This window comes from Xyrauchen texanus, chromosome 42 (genome assembly GCF_025860055.1).
Source record: "Xyrauchen texanus isolate HMW12.3.18 chromosome 42, RBS_HiC_50CHRs, whole genome shotgun sequence".
Classification (NCBI taxonomy): domain Eukaryota; kingdom Metazoa; phylum Chordata; class Actinopteri; order Cypriniformes; family Catostomidae; genus Xyrauchen; species Xyrauchen texanus.
This window is the reverse complement of record NC_068317.1, coordinates 17553087-17579704: the sequence shown is the minus strand read 5'-3', so window position 1 is coordinate 17579704 and position 26618 is coordinate 17553087. Positions and strand designations below refer to the sequence as shown.

General features: G+C 38.0%; 3 protein-coding genes across 5 annotated transcripts; 1 reads left to right on the top strand and 2 right to left on the bottom strand.

Annotated features, from left to right (window-relative positions):
* Positions 1-745: 745 nt before the first annotated feature.
* Positions 746-2283, top strand: LOC127635003 (lipocalin-like). Its single transcript, XM_052114811.1, has 6 exons — positions 746-916; positions 1109-1248; positions 1352-1431; positions 1541-1654; positions 1753-1854; positions 1965-2283. The coding sequence occupies exons 1-6, from the start codon at positions 821-823 to the stop codon at positions 1982-1984; spliced, it is 552 nt and encodes a 183-aa protein (XP_051970771.1). The 5' UTR covers positions 746-820; the 3' UTR covers positions 1985-2283.
* Positions 2284-2425: 142 nt separating this feature from the next.
* LOC127634993 (zinc finger X-chromosomal protein-like) lies at positions 2426-9968 on the bottom strand. 3 transcript variants are annotated; one of them, XM_052114795.1, is made up of 8 exons: positions 9945-9968; positions 7993-8075; positions 7576-7881; positions 6456-6608; positions 6238-6375; positions 6015-6149; positions 4810-4953; positions 2426-4690 (listed from the first exon to the last, which is right to left on the bottom strand). In XM_052114795.1, exons 2-8 carry the CDS (start codon positions 8057-8059, stop codon positions 3456-3458), a joined length of 2178 nt encoding a protein of 725 aa, XP_051970755.1. In that variant the 5' UTR covers positions 8060-8075; positions 9945-9968; the 3' UTR covers positions 2426-3455. The 3 variants fall into 3 exon arrangements, with proteins under 3 accessions (XP_051970755.1, XP_051970754.1, XP_051970756.1); XM_052114794.1 differs by lacking the exon at positions 9945-9968 and adding an exon at positions 8936-9138; XM_052114796.1 differs by lacking the exon at positions 9945-9968 and adding an exon at positions 8936-9138 and having other exon boundaries at positions 6247-6375.
* Positions 9969-11052: 1084 nt separating this feature from the next.
* On the bottom strand, positions 11053-25216 carry LOC127634998 (eukaryotic translation initiation factor 2 subunit 3-like). Its single transcript, XM_052114805.1, has 13 exons — positions 25198-25216; positions 25028-25096; positions 24525-24588; positions 24260-24387; positions 20235-20356; positions 15931-16025; positions 15686-15844; positions 14888-15022; positions 14694-14788; positions 14396-14540; positions 14115-14284; positions 12507-12679; positions 11053-11610 (listed from the first exon to the last, which is right to left on the bottom strand). The coding sequence occupies exons 2-13, from the start codon at positions 25094-25096 to the stop codon at positions 11547-11549; spliced, it is 1419 nt and encodes a 472-aa protein (XP_051970765.1). The 5' UTR covers positions 25198-25216; the 3' UTR covers positions 11053-11546.
* Positions 25217-26618: the final 1402 nt, after the last annotated feature.

Sequence of the window (26618 nt, the reverse complement as noted above, 5' to 3'; positions counted from 1 at the left end):
CTAGTTTGACAGTATGTTCAAGGAATGTGGTGATTTTCCTCAATCCATTCCATATGCAACTAAAACAAGAGAACAAAATTGTGTTGTGAGGTTTACTTACAAAACCATGCAAAAGTCATCTTGATAAAGTTAGTGTGGCTTGTGATGTAACTCTTAAAAACAAAACTCTGCCTGCCCACTCTTTCAAGGTTACACAACTGAAGGCGTAAACATGATGCACATCCAACATTCCAAAAAGTCTCCCAAAGGAAATTATTCTCTCATAAAAAAACAACATCTGCTTCATACACAGAAACATACTTTCACAGCACTTGACATGTACAGAAAAATCGAAGACTGCACAAAGGGGTTTCTTTTAAAATGCTGATTTGCATACTATCCACAACACCACCATCATCACAATCGTTGCATTTATATATATATATATGTGTGTGTGTGTTTGTGTTTTTATTCATGCCACCACATAATATTATAGACTAAACATCAGGCTATTCTGTAGTTTAATCTGAAGCCATGTCCCTATGCATTCTAAAGGCCACAAAGAGACAACAGTCTCAGGCTGAAACAAAAGCATAAAAAATACCCTCAAACCCCCACATATACTTGCAAATATCCACACGTGCACAAGTTGTGTAAGGACTGTAATTAGTATTCCTACTGTGGCTGAGGATGTGGGAGGAACTGAAAGTCAAGGAAGGAGGGTTTGGGGGGCTCACTCTGAAGGATAAAACAGGGGCTGGCATTGCTCTCCCTGCACAGCCAGCTTTCTCTTCTAAACTCCAGACTGCAAACAGAGAGAGAACCCTAAACTTCTGCAGCCATGACGACCATCATATTGAAGTTGGTGTGCGTTCTGTTCTGTGCAGTATTCGCCTCAGCTGAAGTCATGCCCATGACTGACTTTGACCTGGAAAAGGTAAAAACTGGAAACATAAAAACAGTTTCCATTTATATTTACTAAATGACTGTATATTGAATGCAATTGTACTGTAGTTGATGCCACCAATCAAATATATCTATGCAGGTATCTCAGTATTATCATTGGGTTTTAGTTGTGTTTCATAGTCAGTCAGTGAAACCTTCTGTACTCCCTCTCTGTTCTCTTCAGATGGCAGGAAAGTGGTATGTCATTGGCATTGCAACAAATGCTAAATGGTTCGTCAGTCACAAGGCAGGCATGAAAGTGGGAACTGCCATGCTAGTGCCCACAGAGGAAGGAGACCTCAACCTCAGTTGCGCCCATCTGAAGTAAGCATCTTGCTGAACTGTTACAAAGGAGAATGTCACTCTTAATGACTAAACTCTCATATAGACTAAAGAAGTGATGCTAAATGTTTCCTTTGTTTCTTAGGGATGATGGTTCCTGCAGGAGAATGACACATCTTGCCAAGAAAACTGAAATTCCAGGACGCTTTGTCTTCTTTAGCCAGCGTAATCTTGCTACTTTTGCTTTTACCTGTCTCTGAAATCTAGCAGTCAGATATCTAACAACCCTATTGAAGCACAATTGATCATGTGAATTCTCTTCTTAATCTGTCAGGTTGGAAAAATGACAATGACATGCGTGTGGTTGATGCCAAATATGATGAGTATGCTATCATTCATACCATCAAGACAAAGGGAGGTGTCTCTGAGGTTCTCAACAAACTCTTCAGTAAGAGTAGTTTTTTTGTCCAAATTACACGTAGCTGAAAGGTTTTCACATAAAGGTTGAAATGGACTCTTAATAATAACCTTGTGTCATGCTCACAGGCCGCACCACAGAAATGACTGAAAACTTAAAGGAGAAGTTCACGCAGTTATGTTTGGATACTGGTATTCTTGAGGAAAACATTGCCATCCTGCCACCAAATAGTACGTTTAAAAGATTTGATCATAAGTTGCTAACATGGAGAATGTTACTATATGTGAGAAACTTTGTTGACATTTTCTTTAACTTTGTACTGTTCACTGTTGTTTTGCAGATGAATGCTCAGATCCTTAAGTGGCCTGTCATCCAAAGAAAGACAGACAACTTTAGCTGGTCCGATCATGTCACAAGAAAAAACAGACATGAATTGCTGGCTTCGGGTCTCTTTCCCTTTTTATGAAAACAAGAGTCAGTTCCTTTTAAGTGCCTTAAATACATTTATGTTGTGCTCACATAATGTCACATCAGTTAGCATCTAAATTGCTTCTCCAAATGAACTCTCAAACAGCCAGTATTCTTGGTAGTTCACAGGCCAGAATGTAAGTATTCTAGGGTGTCCAAACAGACAGTTTTACTTAGTAAAAATGAGGCATTGATGCTGCATTGACGTGCCAGCTTTTCTGATTGCATACAACACTGTATCATTCCTGTCACATTGGGACCAATATTGCACACATGTAAAACAAAATTATTATTTTTTTTTTACTGCTGTCAAATTAAATCTGTTTCACAAATAACAAAATGTTTGTATGTTACATTCAAATTCTGTTTACATATAACGTCTATTAATAAAGAAAAAAAAACTTGTTGGGCACAAAATACTTTTTATTACTTCTGTATTTACAAATATTTAATATACTCATGGCATCTTTAAGAATATTTAATTCCAAATTATACATTTTTAGTATCTGTGTAAAAAATAAAACTTCATTTTGAATTTCAGAGTGAAAAAACAAAAACAAAAAAGACCACAGCCGACCACATACCAGACATACATGAATTATACATGAACTATACGAGTTTTCTCATCAGAGCTGAAAGACAAGTGATTTGCTCTCAAACAGAGTTATTGTCAATGTGAACAAATATCAAGATATTTATGCTTTTAGGAACCAAGTCATAGATTGTATTTTGAAATTAATTTTAATCTTTCATTCTGCTGATCTGAAGCCAAGAAACCATTCGATAAATGATTCTTACCATAGCTTACTGACTTCTTCCAAGATTTTCCAAATGGCTGTATCTGTATGCGCATACATAGCACAAAGCTGCTAAGCAGTGGTTTGTGAGAAGTAGAACATGCAATACAGCAGTCATAATTCAAACTTAATAATCAAACATCAAATGGCATATATGGCGTCCACCCTTGATGATTTAACATGAGAAATTATGCAAGCTGGACTAAATCTAAAAACAGCAACACTGGCAAAACAATGGTTTGTTTTTTTCTGATTAGACTTGCAATGAATGTGGAGCAAGTTTCCAAAAATTTACAAAGGCATAACAGCCATAAAAGTGGCCACATATCTCTATATAAGAGCAGAAACAGAGTGATGATCACAACATGGACTAATGTGGAGGGACCCTTTCTCTTTTTCCTTGCACCTGCACCATGCCTACACCATCTGTGAACTGAAACAGCCCATAGCACATCATTCCAGCAATCAGCTTTGGCTCCGAATACTACAGCTACCTCCCCAAATCTTGGATGGACCAGATCCTGTTGAGGCTCTGATTGGTGTTGCTATAGCAGCCATTGCAAAGCTCACAAAGCAGGCATTAGGTCTTTATGATGTCGTGTGATGTGCTGGTTCTTCTCAGATGGTCTGCGGAAGCCTTTAGAGCAAAAATCACAGCGATGAGGATAGTCTTTGGTGTGAATGGAGATCACATGTCTCTTGAAGCCAGATGCATCACCGGTGCTGTAGTCACAATACTGGCACTGGTATAGACGCCGTTCCCTATGGCCCTTGGACATACCCGCACCACCCAAAATTTTCCTTCCCCCATGAGCTCCAAGTCCAAATGTCTTCTTAAGACCCTTTTTGTCTGGGAAAGCTTGCTGCTCCTTAGTGTGCACTGACAAAATATGCCGACTTAGAATGAACGGATCTGCGATTTTGAAATTGCAATGCCTGCATTGGTGCATCTTCTTGGCTTTGTGTGCGGCCGAATGCTTCTTAAGCTCAGATGGCCGGTGGAAGCCCTTTCCACAGACCTCACATTTATGTGGATAGTCTTTGGTGTGAACTGAAATGATGTGACGCTTCAAGTCACTGGAATTGGAGCTTTTGTGGTCGCAGTGAGTGCAATGGTGTGTTTTGGATTCCTCGTGTGTCAGTCCGTGCTGCAGCAACTCATCAGGTTCTGCAAATGTCTGGAAGCAGCGGTCACACTTGAAAGGCATCTCCTTGCTATGCTTGGTCTTTATATGCATCTTTAAGTTGGAAGAGTCGGCCGATTTGTAGTCGCAGTAAAGGCAGCAGTAAGGCTTCTCGCCAGTGTGGGTCCTCATGTGTTTCTTCAGTTCCGAAGGATGCCGGAAGCCCTTGCCACATTCCACACAGATATGTGGGAAATTTTTGCTGTGAACAGCCAGCAGGTGTCGGTTGAGAAGTCCTTGCTCTGCCGTCTCGTATTCACAGAACTTGCACTGGTGCATTTTGTTGGTGGGTGGCGATATCTGCAGCTTGGATTCTCTATGGTGGTGCTGCAGGCGGTGGGAAAACAGTGCTGCCTGCTGGTGGAACTCTTTACCACATACCTCACACTCAAATGGAGCTTTGCTGCTGAGAGTGTGGATCTCCATGTGGTTGTGGAGACTGGCTTTTTTGTTAGTGGTGAAATCACAGTCAGTGCACTGGTACTTCTTTCGATTTACTACATCTTGATGGTGATTCTTAGAGTGGCGCTTGAGGAAGCCACGTGACTTGAACTTCTTGCCACACAGCATACAGGGGTACACTGTAAGAGGCTGGCCGTATGGGCCAATGATGATTGCTGAAGTTATAAACACATAGAGAAAGAAAGCAGAGAGAATCAGATAGAGGTAGAAAACGAGGGAATATGTTTCAAAGCAAACAAAAAATGGAAATGAATCAGCAGAGATACTGTAGTACCTGTTTGACGAAGTTCGGAACGTTTTTTGCTCTTGTTCTTGCTTCGATGGCGGTTGAGCCTTTCAATCACGTCAGACTCATCAACATGCAGTAGAGCACTGGCTGCTCCATTTCTGTTCTCGCAACTTTCACTGTCCTCCTCACCTGACATCACATCAAATTTAAAGGTTATAAAAAGAAGCTGTATTTTTTTATATCTTCTATAATATTCTACAAGTATCTGCTGATAAAAATCACATATCGATATACACTCACAGAGCAATTATTAGGTACAACTGTACACCTACTTTTTCATGCAAAAATCCAATCAGCCAATCGTGTGGCAGCAGTGCAATGCAAAAATCATGCAGATACAGGTCAGGAGCTTCAGTTAATGTTCAGATCAACCATCAGAATGGGGGAAAAAAAAATTATCTCAGTTATTTCAACTGTGGCATGATTTTTCATGTCAGCTCAAACCAGTCTGCCCATTCACCATTGACCTCTCTCAATAGCAAGGCATTTCTGTCCTTAGAGCTGCCACTCAGTGGATGTTTTTTTTTTGGTGACCATTCCAAGTAAACTCTAGAGACTGTTGTGCATGAACATCAATGAGATCACATTTTCCCCCATTGATGTGAATATTAACTGAAGCTCCTGATCTGTATCTGCATGATTTTATGCTTTGCACAGCTGTCACACGATTGGCTGATTAAATAGTCGCATGAATAGGTAGGTGTACCGGTGTACCTAATAAAGTGGTCAGTCAGTGAGTGTATACTGAGATTCTATTTATCAAAATATTAAATCAATACTAATAATTGTTATTTACATATACATCATTTCTTTCAGTTGCAGGTTGACTAAATAAGCTGAAACTACAATTTTTATAGTGGTCAGTTGAATTATTACACATGCTGACTTGCTGAATATGCCGAGTCATCGTACTGGACAAATCGCACAAGAGAGATTGATCATGCAGATTCACTCTTTTTGTTTTCTCTCTGACATGCTGGGTCTCTCATGTGCATCTGACATTTTCAATAAGCACGATGCAGCACCCGTATAATACCAGTGGGGCAGGAGAGTTTTGAGAATTATCTCATCGAAATGTGTTGAATCGTGAGCTTTGTATCACAATGTGGATTGTATCACTCACCCCAATAATAGTCAAGATCTTAATTTAATTTGGCCAAATATATGTTAGCTTTGTATACATTACTAACCATAAGCAGCTGCCCAAGCCACAGGCATGAAGTCTTTGCTGAGCGATGCATTATCGAGCATCCGCTGAGCATTTCCAGGGTCCTCACCTCCCACCACCACTTCCATGTATACTTCATCTGTGATTTTAGCCAAATCTGTAAGAGGGGAGAGCACAATGTATCAGCAGAGGCACTCAAGGGAAACACCTACGACATAATCAAATCTGACAATAACTAAACTCACTGATGTCACCTTGGTTTTGACTAGCTTCATCCATTGACACATACACCATCTTCTCTCCGATAGGCATTCCAGATGGATCCACCAGCTCCACATCTTCATCTACATCAAGCTCAGTGTCTCCTATGTCAACGGTGCCTCCTGCAAATTCCATTATAATTACAGATAAAAAAGGTTTTGAAATAATATCTATAATGAAGTTGATTAAAGTTGAAACTTACCCAAGTCCTCCTCCCCAGGATGTGCCTTAATAATGTACACTTTGATGACCTCTTGACCCTCTTCATCCTTCTCCACATCCTCTGGGTCTTCTAAACTGCTCTCAATGGTGACTTTAGTATCCTCATCTGAAACCACCTTTCCAGCCTCATCCACTAAATTAAAGCCATGTCAGACAGATGGTGAGTATAGCTGGGTTTCCATCCACATATTTTTTAATAAAAAAATATTATCCCAAAAACTAATAAAAAACATTTGAGGTTGCTTGAGACGGATACATTTTTTATTCAAAAAGAAGAAATGAGAATAAACTATGATGGAAACACATTTACAGAATGAACTCCTATTGAATTTATTAAGAAAACAAGATGTGTATAAAAAAATGAATGTGACTTAAGAACTCATTCATAGCTGAACTAACGAGCGGACCAATCATCATGACATAACGGTAAGAATCCAAAGCCCACAGAGAGATTGTAGAGCAAGTAAGTGGAATACAAACTTGAACTGTGCTGAAGAGCAGGTTTATTGACATCTTTGAAAAATATCTTCTAGATCTGCAGGGTAAAGGGAGGAATGCACACATATAGTGCTCCAAGGACAGTGTGATACGCGGTCACTCCCAGACATGAGACAAAGGTCTATAGAGTGTTATGTCTGTGTGCCCTAAATCATGAGTATTTTATTAATAAAAAGCCACAGTGGCTACAATTTATCCAGAAGTGACGATTTTGTACTTTTGAACACATGGGATGGAAACGCTGCTTTATTTGCACATTATTTTTGCGATATTGAGGTTTTTTCGCAAAAGATTTAATTCGCAACTTGGATGGAAACGTGTCCAACTATCTGATAACTGATAACTATCAAAACTGGGCTCATTTAAAAAAATGAAATTGTATGTAAATTGAAAAGAAAATTGTACATGTTGAAAAATCTAGAGGTGTTTTCAGGTTTTCTTAAACAGGCAATCACTTTTACCCCAATAAAAAACAGGCGTTTATACGCCTTGACATGATTCTTATTTGCTCCTTAGTTTGTTTTTGAAACCAATGGATGTTTGGTTCTGAATAATTATTTGCGATGTTTAAAGTTCTACACTCAATGGATAATCCCACTCACAAGAGATCATGAGGTAGTCTCCGCAGGTGTCGGGATCCTCCTGTACCTGAGCATCGGTCACCACATCAACCTGAAGTCCTTCATCCTCCAGAGCCACATTGTCAGGTGACATCACACAGGTCTCAACAGCAATGGTGCCAAGCCCTTCATCCTCTTCTGTGCATGGCACATACTCTGCCACCACATCCTCGATGGCTTCCTGGATAATCAGCTCCTCTGGGGCTAGGCCATGCACTGCAATCTTCTCACCCTCCACATCAGACACAAGAACTGATTCCTGCAGTTCTACCACCACCTCATCCTCCTCTAAATCAGATTTTAAAAAAATTATGAAAAAAAAAAAAACCAGAAACTCACATGAAATTCAATTAAAAAACAACAATCCAACAGACATCAGCATGGTCATAGTTTCATCACCTGTCCCATGGAATATGATTTTGGGCTCATGGGAATGGAAAGAGAGTGTGGTTACATCTTCATCCATTGTCTCCAGCTGTCATCTGCATAATACAAGTCATGCAAGTGCAGAATTCAGAAGGAAATAAAACTAGAACATAAGATGAAATAGTCTGACCAGAGCAAAATTTACAGTAATACAGAATGATAAAGAGCTCGATTATTAATCTGTCAGGATTATTAATGGAAAATACATTCAGATACAATAAAGATAAAGGGAACAAACAAAATTACTCAATAGGGAAACAAAGAAACAAGAGCAGACAACATCACAGAACATAACTTTTAATGCAACTTGCTTTATAAAATAATTGTTACTGTATTATTCATGCTACTGTAGACTACCATGTAGGCTATAATTTGATACTTTTAACTTGTTTACTGTTGCTATTCTCATCTGTTTAAAATGTGACCGTGAGTGAGAAGGGGCGTTCCCTTTCTCAAGTCATTGACGGAAAAGACGACATAACCACGCCCACTGCTATAAAACACTCGACACGCCCCCTTCCCCGCGCCCATTGCCATTTTGAATAAATTAAAATAATTGAACAAATCTCATAAATATATACTCCATTGCCCAAACAGTGACGCTCATTATAATGTGCGATATGTTTTAAAGTTTGTGAAATCCATATGCAAACGAAAACACTGCGAAAGTGCTAATAAACAAGTCCTTCATTTCAGTTAGAGTCCCGTCTCCGCGGCCTAGTTGAGGCCTTCGAAGGCCGCGGCTCGCTGCTAACAGGCCTACACGCCATTACAACTGCAGTAATCTTACAAACCGATAAATACATGCACACGCACATTATCCTTCCACTGAAACGTACTCAAAACATCGCATCACATTCAAATCTTACAAACATAAGGCTTTCCAATTCAGATATGTTTAAACATGGTGGCCTACCTATTGGATTGTTTATTTTGTTTTCTTTCCACGGATTTCCAAGGCCGAATGGGTTTCCTATCCCCACCCCCAGACTCGGGCAGAGAGCAGACGGGGCTCTTGAGTGAGTAGGGCGGGCCGCCGCAGAGCGCGGAGGGGAGGGGCCGATGCGCTCCAAGGCGCTGCAGCCTCCAGCTCCACCGGCGCTTACGCCGCCTTCAGAGGCGCACGTCACTGCATCAGAGCCGCAGGAAAATGCGGAAGGAGTCTCAGATGAGTGGCCGCCGTCCGACTGTTTATGGCAGGCCCGCAAATTCTATTTTTAAGCGCTTTGGCGCTATTAAAGCTAGTTGTAAATAATATTTGTGGTGTTTGATTTGTTGTGTTGCGATTGGTGTAATGCTGTATGATTTGTGAGTTTAGGAGATTAGCCAATTAAGTATTTATACATGTAAAGTTGTGTGAAAAAAAACAGAAAAAAAAAAAAAAACTAAGCGTGTCAAAAGAAAAAAGCAGACTGACTACAGCTTAAAATGCGGTTTATATATTATTAGAATATTTTTTTGTGTGTTAAAAGTAGTTGCTGAGTAGCCCATTAAAACGGCCAGTGACCAGGTATTTTATTGGCATTCATTGACGTTTTCCTAAAACATAATAATTTAATAGACTTGCAGAGCTGTGTAATTTGCTAGTGATTTTCACTGACAGTTAAACAGCGGCATTTAGGTTAAGCACAAATAAGGTCTAATGCTGCCAATCCCTTTTAAAGTGTTACACACAGCTGCCGATTCATACGCAGCAAATAACATTATTACATGCTTACAACCTTAAGAACGTGACGTTGTGCTTGTTCTGGATTTAAAATTTTAACATTTGAATTCGACAGGGGTGTAGAAACCAATGTAACATTGGCAGATGTGTCCAACCCCACATTTTGAGAGATTATCATTAGGCAGTTCGTTACATTAAGGTTCCATATGTTAAAGGGATTGTTCACCCAAAAAATTTAATTCTCTCATCATTTACTCACACTAATGCCATCCCAGATGTTTGACTTTCTTTCATCTGCTGAACACAAATTAAGTGATTTAGAAGAATTTCTCAGCTCTGTAGCTCCATACAAATCAAGTGAATGTTGACCAAAACTCAGAAAGTCCAAAAACCACAAATTCAGAATCAGCCTTATTGCAAAGTATGCTTACACTTACAAGGAATTTGTCTTGGTGACAGAAGCTTCCAGAGCACAATACAAAAACAATTGGAGAGCTCCACACTGAGGCGGCCATCTGCATCATTGAAGTCAGCATTAAAGTAATCCCTTAGACTCCAGTGGTTAAATCCATGTCTTTTGAAGCTTTATGATAGGTGTGGGTGAGAAACAGATCAATATTGGTGTCTTTTCTTTTTTTTTACTAAAAATCAAAATTTTCACTTTCAGGTGTGGATGTGACTTTCATATTCAGCCACCTATTTGTTGGGGTTAGTTAAAGGTGGAGATTTATAGTCAAAAAAGGAATTAAATATTGATGTTTCTCAACCACACCTATCATAACGCTTCTGAAGACACGGATTAAACCACTGGAGTCTTCTGAATAACTTTTATGCTCACTTGATGTGACGTTTCTTAGCTTTACCATTCACTTGCATTGTGAAGACCACCAGAGCGGAGAAATTCTTGTAAAATCTTTCTATTCGGCAGATGAAAGAAAGTTATACATATCTGGGATGACGAGGGGTGAATAAATGAGACAATTTTAATTTTTTGGTTGAACTATCCCTTTGACAACATTAGTCCGCATGAACTAACAATGAACAATAATTTTACATTTATTAATCTTGGTTAATGTTAATTTCAACATTTACTAATACATTTCAAAATCAAAAGATGTATTTTTAACATTAGTTAATGCACTATGAACTAGCATGAAACAGTGAACAAATATATATTTTTATTAACATCAACAAAAATAAAATGCTGTAAAAATATATTTCCATTGTTTGTTCAGCTAATGCATTTACTAATATTAACACATGGAGACTTAATGTTAAGTACTCCCAGCAACTTTTCAAAAACCCACATTTTCCCATGTCACTAGAGACAAATATTATTCTTGGATGAAGAAAAAAAAAAAAGGGGCATGTTTACCCCGGATACTTCTTGGCCTGGGTTTAAGAAGCTGGCCTAAATTTGGATCAAGTTTTCCTGTAAAACCAATTAACTCTCAGCATTGCAAACATTGTTTTTGATGGGAAATCACAATTAAATCTTGCGACTGATGCAAGTTATAGGCAATCCCCTTTACTTGCCATTTTCACAAAACAAACAGCACAATCCTCACAGCAATGGTTTGATCCAAAACTTTTATTAGTCATCTATGTTGACAAATGCTTTGTCAAGCAAAGGAATTATGCTTTCATTGGATTTCTCATATATAAATCACACCAATCTTTCCACAGAGGATAGTGAACATCTTAAAATGCAGGGCCAGTGCGTTCCACTCAAAAAGGGCCTTTCCACTTCACTCTGCGCTGATGATGAAACATGCTGGCCCGTGCACAGGTGTGTGTGAAAATGGTTTAATTTTGTCCGGTGGAGCGACAGTTTGGGCCACTGACAGAATGTGGTAGATCCTCAATCATCGTCGACTGTGGGTGTGATGGTCACACCTCTCCTGATTTGCCCCCAGCCGATCAAACTAAGGAAAAGATTAATAATTGTTGAATAATCCACATTTTTATTTAATAATTTTTATTTTTCCTTAGTAGGTCCATGTGGTGGCACGGTTACTCACCTCAATCCAGGTTGTGGAGGACATGTCTCAGTTGCTTCCGCTTCTGAGACCATCAATCCACGCATCTTATCACGTGGCTCGATGTGCATGACACCGCGGAGACTCACAGCACGTGGAGGCTTATGCTGTACTCCGCGATCCATGCACAACTTACCACGCGCCCCATTGAGAGAGAGAACCACTAATCGTGACCACAAGGTGGTTACCCCATGTGACTCTACCCTCCAAGCAACAGAGCCAATTTGGTTGCTTAGGAGACATGGCTGGAGTCACTCAGCACATTCTGGATTCAACTCGCGACTCCAAGGATGGTAGTCAGAGTCATTACTCGCAGAGCAAACCAGGCCCCGAATATTAATGAAACATGGAAAATCTACAACTGTGACCATTCTGAAATTTTTTTAAGTCAACATTAATTTTCTATTTAATTTCTCATTGCATGATCCTTGTCTTACTGTGCACTATTCATCACTGTAAATAATAATAATAAAAAAAAAGTCATTGCAATTTCATCAAAATGTCACCAAGCCCTCTTTATTTTTTGCAACCCCTCCCCTCCAACCACCTGTTATATAGAGACAATGCCCAGCAAGCGGTGTTAGTCCATTCTGCTTTGGAATGTTTAATTTTCACAATCAAATATTACTGATAGTTAAATCCCGCCACAATTATTTTAGATGAAGATATTGTATCATTTGAAAATATGCCAGATTAGACATAAAATTTGTTGCAAATGACTATGAAATAGTTTAAGTGAAATGGTGTCCCAAACACAGGTAATTGAGTTAGAATATCCTCACCGCCAATGTTTTTCCACTCTGCGACTCAAGGCAATCTTCTCCCCCACTTCTGTACAGACAGGGTTGGTAAGGACAATCTTAGCCAAATCAGCTTTCACTGCACTTACACGGCCTCCTGTCGACAGTGAGCCAATGTTTACCATCAGCACCTCATTCTTTGACAACTTCTGAACCTATAATCAAAACAACAAAATCAAAGACTGTAATAACATTCAAAAATGGGCATGCTGTAGAAATGCTTAAATATTTGCATTTATCCTGTGCTAGTACAGTATTTCAGAATGATTTTCAGAAAAAAATAAAATCAGGCATGCATACTTTTCTCCACAAGTTATAATGATTTTGTATGTTAAATGACTGGATGTTTTATTTTAATAAGATATTTATTTTGGTAAGATAATTAAAGATGCACTCAGTAACTTATTGTTCGTGTCATCTTGGACATACAGCAAAACCTAGTGGTGTGGATGCAGTATCATTCAAATTCAAGTTTTGAGTGGCAAATGCCATTGTAGAAATTCACAGTCGGCCATGATTCATTTAATCCAAGAGTGGAAGTGTCGAATAAAAAGCGGATACTGAGATTAAGTAGGTAGTATTCAGCGGATCATGTGATTCTAAAATGGTAGCCCCTGAGGGCACCCCTGCCCCATACATAATAAAACCGTTAAAGGTTACTGATATGACTGGAGTCCTCATCTCATGGGAGCGCTCATGATTTTATACATACGTTTCAAAATTACAATTAATTTCTTCAGGAGTTAAAAAATTACTCTGTGCACCTTAAATTATAAGCCATTAAAAAGGGGAGCGCAGCAGATGCATGCCTGTGATAAAATATTGATCAGCATATGCAAGACTGTGGTATAAGCTGATGGTGGTTTACAAAGAAAGTAAAATAATTTTCTATGTGAGGAATTGGCAACAATTACAGTTTGCCAAAAAAAAAAAAAAAAACACAATTACACTAGATAATATTAGGCAGATGCTATTTGTACCCTTAATCAAAATACTAACATCAGGGGCATCACTGCATCATGTTTGTTATTTCTTATTTAGAGTCAAACAAACACCCTACACCAATCCCCACCCCTAAACCTAACACTACTTTTCAAATACTAACCATGGTTTTACTACAGTAACCATAGTATAACCATGGGAATCTATATGGTTACCATATTAACACCATATTACTCTAGGAACACCATGGCCAATTGTATTAAAACTATGCCCCCCCCCAACAAAAATGGTTACTACAATATTACTATAGTAAAACCATAGTTAATTTTATCCGGATCAAACCTTCTCAACAACCTGACCGTCACTATGACCAAATCACAGTGAGAAAAATCTAAAATTTTTTCATTTTTATAAGTAGTATTAAAGTAAATATTCAGAATTGAGACAGGAAACAGGATGGTGAAAAAGTAGGAAAAATTCAGATTCGAACCCAGGTGGTCCGCACAAAAAAAAAAGAAGAAAGAAGCACACTCACACTGCCGTTACACCCACACCACAGCAGCGGCACTAGGTGCACAGTTTGTCTTAAATTTCTGTGTTTCCACCTGATCATTGCTAGTGCTATTTACACCTAGTGCAAATATTCACCTTAGCTGCTTTCTTGTCACCCTCAGTCCGCACACCTAGCAGCCTTCTTAAAAGGAAGTAGGAGATCTCAAGCTCTGTGAAGATCTCGGGGAGAGCCCCCACAGCACCGAGGACCTGACCCACCATACGATCTGCTCTGCACAGTGTAGGGTCAATTTTGGTGCCAACACCTGCCACAGAATATGTATACTACATAACATTAAATTGTATGATTCAGTTACACCAATGACACACACTGTTGCATACAAAATCTAAAGTCAGTCACAAAAAAATATGCATACCAATAAGGCCACCAGGTGCAGCATACTGGAGGTCATTGTGTTCTGCAAACAGCGAGACAATTTTGGAGAAGATAGGTTTGCACATTAACTTCCCTTCATGGTCCTTGGAAACAATACCTGGTCTGACCTCAATCTCCTGTCCCACCTTGAACCAAAATATACACAGGCAATCAGCATGAAAAAAGGAACAAGAATTTTGTTTCTTACACTGCAAGTGGATCAGGAATAGTGAGACATTAAAAAAAGCTTTGCATCGATTAAATTTGGATCAAACAAGTAACAATCAGGATGATGTTACCTTCAGTACTCCTTTGAGAATACTTCCTCCAGCTACACCACCTTTCAGATCATCTACCTCACAGCCAGGCTTATTGACATCAAATGACCTGATTACTGTGAAAGAAAATAAACATCAGGAATCACTAATTTCAACTGGCAAATGAATTTAACTTATTCCATCAAGTATTATTCAAATAAAAATTGGTCTCTTACCAATAAGTCGAGGCTCAGAGGTGAAGTCGCGGATAGGCACAGGGATCTTATTTACAATGTACTCGCAGACAACCTCAATGTTGTACTTTAGCTGGGCTGAGATTGGGATTATTGGAGCTCCTTCTGCTACTGTGCCTGGAAGAAATTAGTACAATTCCTACAAAAAAAGAACTTGTATATGCACTTAAAGGGACAGTTCAAAAAAAAATTACAAATAAATAAATGACTGTTGTCATGCATCATGTCATGAATCTGCTCAGATGGAAGACAAGACTGTCAGTGAATGGCAACTCAAATTTGGGTCCGTTCTTCACAAAGCTATTAAACGTCTTTGATGACATTTAATATAGCACACAAGTTGTATGGAGTACTATTCTGATACTTTGTCTTTTTGAATCTCTTTCTGAAAGTCTCAGTAGAACTGAGTATTGTGACTACCTCACGAAATGATCCACACTGTGATGCATGTCACAATGTCAAAGTTGCTCTGTCAATGCTGTTCATGCACCAGAACTGCCAGACATAAATACTTCACATTACTTTACTACAAAAATCAATGTCTTGTATCAGCCTCTTTTAAACAAAACAAATTGTGTTTTTTTAAAAAAAAAAAAAATCTAAATAGGGAAGCTGCATTTTGCTTTAGTAAGCATAAATTGAATCAAATAATTGCCACGTCAAGCTTTTGATTTGGAGTGTAGCTTACAATAATGACCTTTTTTTATCTAAAGCAACATACAGTAAACTATCTGCAAACAAAGTCACTTTTCAGATGAGCATCATACTTAAAACACTTACCCTGAACAAAAGCCAGGATCTGCTCGTACTGCTCTTTGGCCTGACTCTCTTTCACCAAATCAATTTTATTCTGCAGGATTAGTATGTGCTTCAGCTTCATGATCTCAATGGCTGCCAAATGCTCTGATGTCTGTGGTTGAGGACAGGATTCATTACCAGCTGTAGGTGCACATAATTCATAGGAGTGGTCATTTTTTGCAAGTCAAGAGTTTGCCTCTGCTATTGGTTGTGAGGGAAATACTCACCGATTAGGAGTAGTGCAGCATCCATTACAGCAGCACCGTTTAACATGGTGGCCATCAAGATGTCATGACCCGGGCAATCCACAAATGAGACATGCCTAATGTAGAAATAAAACATTACTTACATCTGGAAAAACAACGCTCGCTAACTTGATAACTATAATCCCACAATATGGACTGAATATGAAAACTGAATTCAGAAGGACCCAATAAAACAAATAACACTTCCCTATTTGGATATATTTTAATATTTAAATAATATGAATGCCTGGGTAGCTCAGGGAATATTGACGCTGACTACCACCACTGGAGTCGTGAGCTTGTATTCAGGGTGTGCGGAGAGACTCCAGCCAGGTCTCCTAAACAACCAAATTGGCCCAGTTGCTAGGGAGGGTTGAGTCACATGGGGTAACTTCTTTGTGGTTCTCGCTCTCAATGGGGTGCGTGATAAGTAGAGCGAGGATCGTGGAGAATAGCATGAGCCTCCACATGCTGTGTCTCCGTGGTGTCATGCACAACAAGCCACGTGATAAGATGCGTGGATTGATGGTCTCGGAAGTGGAGGCAACTGAGACTTGTCCTCCACAACCTGGATTGAGGTGAGTAACCGCGCCACCACGAGGACCTGCAAAGTAGTGGGAATTGGGCATTCCAAATTGGTGAGAAAAGGAAAAAAAAAAATGTATACATATTTATATGGGCTGTCGATTTAACGCGTTAATTCAGTGCGATTAAATTTATGAAAAATAATGCGTTAATCGCAATGCCCCCGGATTGGAATAAAGGAAGATTCCTGAGAAATACAAGCTTGTAGTTCCACCTGTTTACTCCAGAGGGCAGTAATTGAAATTTCAGCTATACGGGCAACGCACCTTTTATGCAGTGAAGAAAACAACCATCCAGCAGACAGAACAACTCAAACATGCGTTATGTTCTTGCGTTCAAAACATTTGATGGAGCGCAAATTCGAACTAAGGGATCTCAAGATGTGTTTAAAGATTTTGTATTAAACTATATTTAACTTGAAAAAGTGACCTAAACATTTTATGTTTATGATGCAATGCACCCAAGACGCGACAAGCATGTCTGTCGCTTGTTGAAATTGACGGGTCCTTAAATAAGCCCTCATAATAAATCTTGAACTGATTGACAAATTAATTTGTGAAATGGATTGCTGTGAACTGTATGCAATGATTGACTTATGTTCAATAATATGGTAGTAAACAATACATTGTATTCTAAAGCCATTTTTTGTATTGTCTTATCAATGATGAACTCTACTGCCACAAGAATGAAATATATATATATAAAGGTTTATTATTTAAAAGATAACTATGTATAATTTTTCATCATTATATATTGAATTATTGTTATATGAGGGGCTTTCTCAGCAAATATTTGTATTTGAGATTAATTACGATTAATAAATCGGGACATCATGTAACTAATTCGATAAAAAAAAATGTACATATTTTTTCATACCATTCTACTTATTCAAAGCCTTAAAAGGAAATTACACGTCACCATTTAATGTTTCCAAGTTAAATATCAATAAATGACTACTTAAACACGCATACCCCTTAAAAGGTGTAATAAGTTATTTTTTTGATGTCGTAGTGACTTGTGACATTTGCTTGCAGTGACACCTAGTGGCCTGGAAGCTGCATTATTCAAACATAGTTTTCGGTTACCAGCGCCATTGTAGAAATTCACTATGCACATTAAATCAGGATTAATTTAATCCTCAAAAGAAAGTGTCCAATAACAGGGCAGTTACTAAGATTAGAGTAGTAGTATTCAGCTGGTCATGTGATCCTAACATGGCTGCCCCCATGAGGGGCCCCTACCCCATGTAGAATAAAATAACTTTTATAGGTTACTGATATAACTTAACTCTTCATCTCACGTGAATGGCCATAATTCCATAAATGCATTTTGCAGCGGCGCCACTTTTAGGATTTCCCTGCAAAAGAGACCCCACCACACACATATCTGCATGTGCTCAGTGACATCACCACTTAACACACGTGTTAAACTCACTTCAGTTCTTGTGGCCCACGAGCTCATTCCTGCAATGTAGGATGGCAGGGGATTTCAACGTCTCACTGAACAATCAATTAAAGCTTTCCTTGTGAATATTAATGACCCTTCCCCTGTCATCTTCGTTTTGGAACACATTTTGCTCGCTTCAAAAGCTAAACGAAACAGCGCTACAAGGGTCAATTATCAACACAGTTTAATCATAGCAGCACGAGGTCAGAACAGGTGCGGTAATCTGTGGACTGGTCTCAACTGAACAGACTATTTTAAATAAATTGTGAACGTGAGATGCGCGGCAGGGATTGCGAAACCCATTTGAATGCAGTAAAGAACTGTCTGTTGCAAAATTCTTCTGTCTCGGTGACGAAATAAACAGCCCCCACATTCTAAACGACACAAAGAAAACAGGAGAAAACTATTTCGTAGGCTTTTCAATTCTCAAATCACAACACTTACAAAAATTTATCATGGATTTACTGCAGTAACACTAACTATACCCAACTATGGTAGTTATGGAAGAAAATGTTTCTAAATGCATTTACAAAATAATATATTACAAAATGCCATAGTTCTTTATATAGAAATCATAGTTACCAATCATGGTAGTGAGGAGCCATTAATGGTTTTACCTATGGTTAATATGAACTTATTACAAATATAACTGTTAAAACTATGGATATTATGGAAGGACTATGGTACATTTTCATAATTATTATGGACCAGTTTTCCAATTGTATAAAATGTGTTCTCTTATAATGCTCTCTGATTGTAGGTAAATGTAAGCTGTTTTGTTTGCCTTTCCAAGACATGGCTGTAGATTAATTAGGAGCCTGATGAAAGGAACATTTAAAGACGCAACTAGTCACATTGTCAGAATATTTCAATTTAGCCTTATAAAAATAATGTTTTCCACAGATGTTACTGTTGTTAATATAATTTATATCTGTATCCCAACTTCAAAATCAATGCTGTACTGTCAAATGTGCATTTCAATGCACATAACATGTAATATTATTTGCATGGAAACTACCAAAGCAGGTGCTGGTGCCACATTTTCAAAGGGCCCTTTTAGGGCACAAATAAACCCTGATGTGGACAGGGCTGAAATTGAGTTTAACACCCGTTCTAAGCTATTCCTTGAACAATACACATTAATACAGGTCCGGCGTTGCAGGCTTGTGGACACGCGCACAACAGCACCACTGCTGAAAAAAGTCCTAGGGGAAACACTGCATCCATTTCAATATTACAATTTATTTCTTTAGAAGAAAACTTTTTAAATGAGGAAACAATTACTGAATAAACCTTTTTATAGTAAGACAATTAATTGTCAGCCAAATTTTATAACGGTGACAGGACAGCCTTACTTGCTACAAACCCTGATCCCATATGGTATTAAAATCCGTTTTTGGTGATCTGATAACATGTGGTCAGCCAAGACACACTGTTTCCACCTGGTACTACCACGCTTCTCAAATGTGGCTCCTGTGACCACTTGTGTTCGGATTTTGAGGAGGGGGTCTCTGATTTCATGACGATATATATACATATATACATATATATATATATATATATATATATATATATATATATATATATATAGATCAATCACTAGGTCAGTGTGCTACTGCATGATAATAAACCGGCAATTTTTTTTTATCCAAGCACAAACCCAACATTTCAAGCAGAATTGTCCATTATTTTAGTAGAGTACCAGTATTAACCTGAATTTCACATGTATGTGATTCTCATCCGTGTACCTGCATGTTGATGTCAGACAAACTGAAGATCATCAGTTAAGTTCTCATGCTTCTCTATGTATATGTTTTTTTTTCTTCAAATTTCTGATTTTATTATCATTTCCTTTAAGCCACACAAAACCATCAAAGTTTACACTCTTGCTTTAACACAGTGGTTGATTGACAGGTGAGGGGTGGCGCTTCGCTCCTGTCTGGGATGCATTCAGGACGGATTCGCATTTCCACCTGCATTTAGCACTGACCACTTGTGATTGGATCACAAAAAACACATCTTAATGTCAGGTGTAAACGTGGTCACTGACACCATTATAGATAAAATGAACTGGCTTTGTGTGCGTTATGTAAAATTAGTCCTAATCTCTGACAAACACTAAAACAACATTCAAATTAAAAGAAACCCCCAAACACCACAGACTATTCACTTACTGACATTCAAAGTACATGTCAGCACTTACATTATGTATCTAATCTAAAATATAAAAAACATAAATAAAAACTTGAGCATACCGGACTAATTTGAAGTTGCCTTTGGTGCCAGGAATGTCTGTGAGGAACTCATCAGGTGTGCTGCTGCCACATGACCTGTAACATTCTGGCCGTGGACAACTTGGGTCATGCAATTTATATACCTAAATAAAAGAAGATATAACTTATGTCACCGTAAGCACAAGATAATAACTTCTTAAAAATCGTTAGCGGCAAGAGCAAAATCTGTCAGTCAATATGTTCATGAGCAACAAATGCTGGAAACAAATACTGTCATCTTGTTCAGAACAGTAGCTATGTTTTATACATTTCTATTCAAATTGCGAAATTAATTTATGCCAAAAAACATAATATTGTAAAAACACAGTGCGGATAAAGCTGCGTTTCCATTCCATGTCTTCAAAATAACAAAATTGTCACTTTTGGATAAATGGCTGGCTGCAATTTTGGTAACACTTTTTTAATAAAATACTGGCGGTTTAGAGCACCACACAAAACACTCTGAAGAACTTTGTCTCAAGTCTGGGAGTGACAGCGTGTCACATAGTTCTTGGAGCATTACATGAGTGCAATCCTCCTGCCTTTACCGTGCGGATTAGGGATGCACCGAAATTTCAGCAAACGAAAATATTCAGTTTTGGTTGTCCGAAACCATTAACCAAAACTGACGTTTAATTAGCGCTTCTCCGATAACGCGTTTTGACAGTGTCAGCGTATTCTCCCATTTAGTGCACACAACGTGGTTAAGCTACAATAGATAAAAATGTCTGCAGTGTGGATGCACTTCATCGTGACCAAATAGGTTTATAAAGTAGCAATATGTAAAATATATTTGGCTGAAATATCGAGAGGCGTCTCGTTGTCAAAGAACTGTAGCACAACAGTTTGATTGATCACCTGAGAACACGACACCCTGAACAGCATACAGAATTCACCAAACCATCAATGGCAAAGAACAATCTTCCCAGTCCCAAAAAAGGGTATTTATATATATAAAAAAAATAAATAATAAAAAAAGACCAACACCAAAGCAGAAGGCATCACTAAGAAAATAATGGATTTTATTACGTTGGATGATCAGCCCTTCTCAGTAATCGAAAACATAGGGCTTCACAAGTTGCTGGAACACATTGAGCCTTGTTATACAATTCAGAGTAGACTTTATTTCTCAGATGTATGTCTGCCAGAAATGTATGGCGTTGTTGCAAATCACATCCCAGCCATTAATTTTACTACTGACCTTTGGAGCTCAGACGTCAGCCTCACTAGTATGCCAAGACTAACAGCTCAATGGCTAGACAACGATTTCAACGATTCCCAAACTCACGTGCGAAGTGAGTTTGGGAGGTCACACTTAGAAGCAGCCATTTCAGAGGCATTTTGCTACAAACTAGGGATGGGCATTCATCAATAATTTGGTATTCAAATATTTAAGCTCATGAAAAATATTCTGTCATTTAAATGAATTAATATTAATTAATTAATGAGAAACGTAAAATTATTTTAGTCAAAGTTTGCGTCACCATTAAAATAAACAAGCTTCTAATTATATTAAATAAAAGCTTATATCATGTCCAGTGCTTGATTAAATATATATTTAAACAAGCAATGCGTGAAAAAGAAAATTATAGAATGAAAGCATTTAAGCTAACGCAAAGCGAAGAAAAAGAAACCGCTACTGAAGCAGACTGACACAGTTAACATACAGGACAGGTATAAACACTCGGCATATAATAGTTATCATGTTTATATTGTATCTCATGGTGTGTTCAGTAAACTATACTCATTTATACACACCAGTTTAAATGATGGAATGTCTCTTACCTCAGCTAGCATAGTCTCTCGGATGACAGGTTTGTTGTTTACAGAAGCGTTGTGGGGATTACGTTGCTACGGGGACGCTGCTTTCAGAAGAGCTGCACATATACGAGAGTATAAGTGTACACCGCTTATCCAGTAAATTTAAACAGGAACTCTGCTTTCTCACATTAAGCCACATTCTCACAACAACCCGCTTTTTTGGTGTCCATCTGAACATACTGACAGAACCGTTTGCTAAACAAATGCGATCATCTTGTGTCCAAACTCAACAGCGCCACCCAGTGCATTCTGTTATATCTGCCCGTTTTAGTTTGTATGTTCAAGATTTAACATGCATCTCACTGTATATATGGCCAGCAAAGCAAAACTTTGCGAAATTCAAATAGTATTTTTACTATTCAAATAAGTATTGCAGAAAATGTAATCTCCATTCTTGCCCCCTTTGAGCAGTTAAAAAAGGTCAAAAATTATGAAGTCATCCCCTTAGTTATGGCACTAAAGCGCCTGCTAAGCAAAGAGGTTGAAACAGACCACTGAGTAAAAACGGCAATACACACACACACTCTTGGAGGCTGTCAGCTGGTAATTTAATCAGACGGAATACCATCCTTGAACAGCATAGTTACTGTACTTTACCAGAGATAAAAATATGATTGCTTTGATTCTGGTATAAAGCAGTGGGCATGCGAAATTATCAAAATTTAAACTGATTTGATGGATACAAAAGACATGAGACTCAGCAAACTGCCGGTTGAGGATAATGGATACCGTGCGCACAAAACAGAGACTTCAATGTTCAAAAAGGCCTGTACAACGAATGAGGTGCAAACCAACAGTAGTGTACGACATGTTCAACAAGATCATAAAAGAAAGCAACCCAAATACTAGACTGACTCCGAGTGCTACCATGCAACAATTTGATTGTTATATTGCAGAACCCCCAACCCTCGAAGCAATAGCGCTCCTGCGTATTGGAGCGCAAATCAAGGCCAATTCCCACACTTGGCACGGATGCCACGCAGATATTTGTCTGCCGCCAGCACAAGCGTAGACAGTGATAGACTGTTTAGTGTAGCATCTCGTCATTGAAGAGAAAAGGAACTGCCTATCATGTGAGAAAGCAGAAGTTACTGTTTCTGAAAAAGAACCTGACACTTTTCCTGAAAAAGTAGAACACTGAGTTATTGGGCTACCTAAATGGCCGGTGATACCCAACTGAGTTTATGTTTTGTTTTGTAAGGCCTTCAAATATTACCAATGTTTTCTTTTTTCCCAAGGTATTGGAAAGGCATTCATAGAACTTAAAAAGGCAAATTTATTTTATTACATTGATTTTAAAATAGATAAATATATCCATTTTAATTTATTGAGTTTTATTTGATGCCTAAATAATTAAAACCGTTATGAAGTGCAAAGTTTTCAGAAATAAAATCCACTTTCACTATTGTACTGTATTTTCTTTTTTTTTATTATTTATTTCTTCATTGATAAGGTCAGAAGCAAAATTCATTGACTAATTTAATGTAAACATATTGCCACATAAATGATCAATCAGTAATTACCCAAAATTAATTTTCGGCTAAATTAAAACTTTAATTCCGGTTTCTGTAAAAAATATATTTCGGTGCATCACAAGTACGGATCTATAAGATACTTATCAAAAGTGACAATAAACCTGCTCTTCGCCATAGTTCAAGTTTGTATTCAACTTATTTACTCTGCAAACTCTTTGCAGGCTTTACATTTTCAGGACACCATTATTTCAGGACAACCAGAGCAACATGAATGCAACGATTGGTCCGCTCTTTAGTTTATGAACGAGTTCAGTCACAAGACTGTTTTAAATGCAGATCTTGTTTACCTAATAAATTCACTAAGAGTTTATTTGCTAATTGTGTTTCTATCATAGCTTACACACATTTCTTCTTATCAAATAAAACATTTATCCACCTCAATTTTTTTAAAGTGCATTTTAGAGATTTTATCTGGATCGTGATGCTCCACCCAGCAGCTTTACTGCACAGTCACAAAAAGTGCATAAAAATGTGAATGGAAACGCAGCTAATGACTTATAACAACTTCTCTTTGAGAAAACAATCGAATGTGGGAAAGTTTTCAATGAAGTAAGATTTAGCAAACTTTAACTGAATCAAATAATGGCCATTTCTAGCTTTTGATTCAGAGTGTAGCTTGCCATCATCATTACCTTAGTGAAAATGTCTTACCTTTGCATTAGCATAACCCAACTTGATTGTAATGTTTCTCTCCAGCTCATTTTTGAATCTGACAGTGTGAACTCCAGAGATTGCTTTCACCACTGTGGATTTCCCATGGGCTACATGACCAATAGTTCCTATAGACAAAGGTTGTGGGTTTCCTCATATGAAAGGATTTTTGACAGTTTGTGACAGTTGTGTATAAAGACTCTGTTTACACTGTGCGCAAATGTAACAAGCACATCTTACAGAAAACAATTCAAAGAACTCTCACCTATGTTTATTGTGGCTTGTCTGCTGATGATCTCTGGCGAGAGAGGAGTCAATTTGCTCACATCCTGTCAAGCAAGACATATTGTTAATTACTGTAATAGTTAACTACAATATGATCCAAGTATGGTCTATTGTCGAATTAAACTTAAAACAAGAAACTTAAGAGAATAAAAAATTATTTTTTACAATGAAAAATAGCTGACAGATCGATTTCTATTTTTGCAATCACCATACACACTCCCCCGTAAGTTAAGAAAGGTACACAAGTATGCCTGTTTTCACTGTTAGAACTATATTGGACAGATTGACACCGAGGTCATGGCAAACGGCGGTTGTTTTTACAACATTTCCACATATTCTCTTCACAGGGTCCTTCTTCATCCCCGAATGAATCATGTGGTGAGCTTTCACCGGTGAGAACAAAACCACTAGACTCCAACTGACGATAAAGCCGGTACCAACAGAACATATATTTCGATAAATTAACTAAACGTGAAGACTTACTAGTGTACTGAGGTCTTGTTTAGAAAGATGAGGCTGACCCAACGTTGTTCCAGACTCGTCACCCGCCATCTTGAAAAGAAAGGAATGAAAGTATGACCGAGCAAGTGCCTGACGATTTTTACAAATACGTTTGTCATTAAAACATAATTTTTTAAGTATTGTGTATATACCTATATATTATATCCTATAGTTTCCCCGTTACACTGTGTACAAAATTTTAATAGGATACTACAATATAAATCCATGAATCTGAAAGCGTCTTGTAGGCATGGGATGATGCAATCGGTTTCTAGAAAGGACCAGCACTTCCTCGTGAGGGAAAATAAAACAGATTGGACGTTACATCCAGGATTAAGAAAAGAGTTTAAGATCTAAAAAGAAAAACATCACCAACAGCATATATTTTACCTAAAATATGATTAACGACTGCAAACTTGAACGCACGTTGGATGATGGGGATGAATTCAGGGTCCGTCTTCTGTTTTTTACGTCATACGTTTTGTAGTTTTTGTGTTCCTAGTCGTGACGAATATGACTAATAGCAAACGCACATCAATCAGACGACTACTTGATATCTGGAAGACGTATTTTATTTTTATTTTATTTTTTTGCGTTGTTTCCTCTCATATGTCTTTGAGACGTTTATGATTTAAAATGTTTGTAAATCTGATCTTTTTAAGATGTTTAGCAGATGCTATATGCAATGCTTTCCAGATGAAAACAGAAATGTCGGAGATGTACGTGTGCTATTTGGGATGAAATTATCACTGTAAAATGATTTATTTTAATTCATGGTAACGTTTCGAAATATAACTGTATTCATTTTCATTTTATAACTCAATTCATTCAGATTGTAGTTGAGTGAGGTAATGTTTTTAAAATATTAATTTGATTCCAGGTCCATCTGATGAGTAGTTATCTATACACCTCTATCCTGCATCACAGCTCAGTCAACATACCTGTGCAGTTTAGTTAAATGACTTATCTACTCAATTACATGGTTAATTTAAAAGACACATAACTGGATGATATAGTGGGATATTCAAACCTGATATCCTACTTCCATTTTTACAGTCTACCAAGTTGGTGAGGGCATAGCATGATAGTGTCAACTTGAAAGTCACCTCAGCTCACAGGTTACTTCAGGAGGAGCAATTATGAGTTGTGACAATGTCACAAATACATCCTCAGTAATGTAAGACATCACTTTGTGTCATCAGTCTAAACATGATAATTTCATAAACTGCATGTTGAATACATAAAAACTGTTCTTAAATGTGCGCTCAGAAAGTGTTTCATCATTAAAAAAGATTTACCTCTAAAAAAATAATAGCAGTTGTGACATAATTAAATCATGACCACTCTCATTAGATGAAGATTCCAGTCATAACCTATAAAAGCTTTTTTTACTCATTGATAGGGTCCCCCTCATGTGGGCTGCCATGTTAGGATCACATGACCAGCCAAATAATACTCACTAATGCTGTTTGTCGGAATTACTGTAATAACGAACAGGTCCACCCTGAGGGTGTTGCAAACGATATGGTCACCCTGATGGGATGTTGTATCTAAAAGGTGATTGTCTATTTTA

Excerpts from the sequence above, each read along its gene's own strand:
- LOC127635003 (XM_052114811.1), top strand. The coding sequence starts at position 821 with ATGACGACCATCATATTGAAGTTGGTGTGCGTTCTGTTCTGTGCAGTA. Across the intron at positions 1,249-1,351 it reads CTCAGTTGCGCCCATCTGAA|GGATGATGGTTCCTGCAGGA; the intron begins GTAAGCATCTTG and ends TTTGTTTCTTAG. Across the intron at positions 1,655-1,752 it reads GGTTCTCAACAAACTCTTCA|GCCGCACCACAGAAATGACT; the intron begins GTAAGAGTAGTT and ends TCATGCTCACAG.
- LOC127634998 (XM_052114805.1), bottom strand. The coding sequence starts at position 25,096 with ATGGCGGGTGACGAGTCTGGAACAACGTTGGGTCAGCCTCATCTTTCT. Across the intron at positions 24,388-24,524 it reads ACAAGCCACAATAAACATAG|GAACTATTGGTCATGTAGCC; the intron begins GTGAGAGTTCTT and ends CTTTGTCTATAG. Across the intron at positions 12,680-14,114 it reads GTGACAAGAAAGCAGCTAAG|GTTCAGAAGTTGTCAAAGAA; the intron begins GTGAATATTTGC and ends TTTTGATTATAG.
- LOC127634993 (XM_052114795.1), bottom strand. The coding sequence starts at position 8,059 with ATGGATGAAGATGTAACCACACTCTCTTTCCATTCCCATGAGCCCAAA. Across the intron at positions 6,376-6,455 it reads TCCTGGGGAGGAGGACTTGG|GAGGCACCGTTGACATAGGA; the intron begins GTAAGTTTCAAC and ends TGGAATTTGCAG. Across the intron at positions 4,954-6,014 it reads GGCTTGGGCAGCTGCTTATG|GTGAGGAGGACAGTGAAAGT; the intron begins GTTAGTAATGTA and ends ATGTGATGTCAG.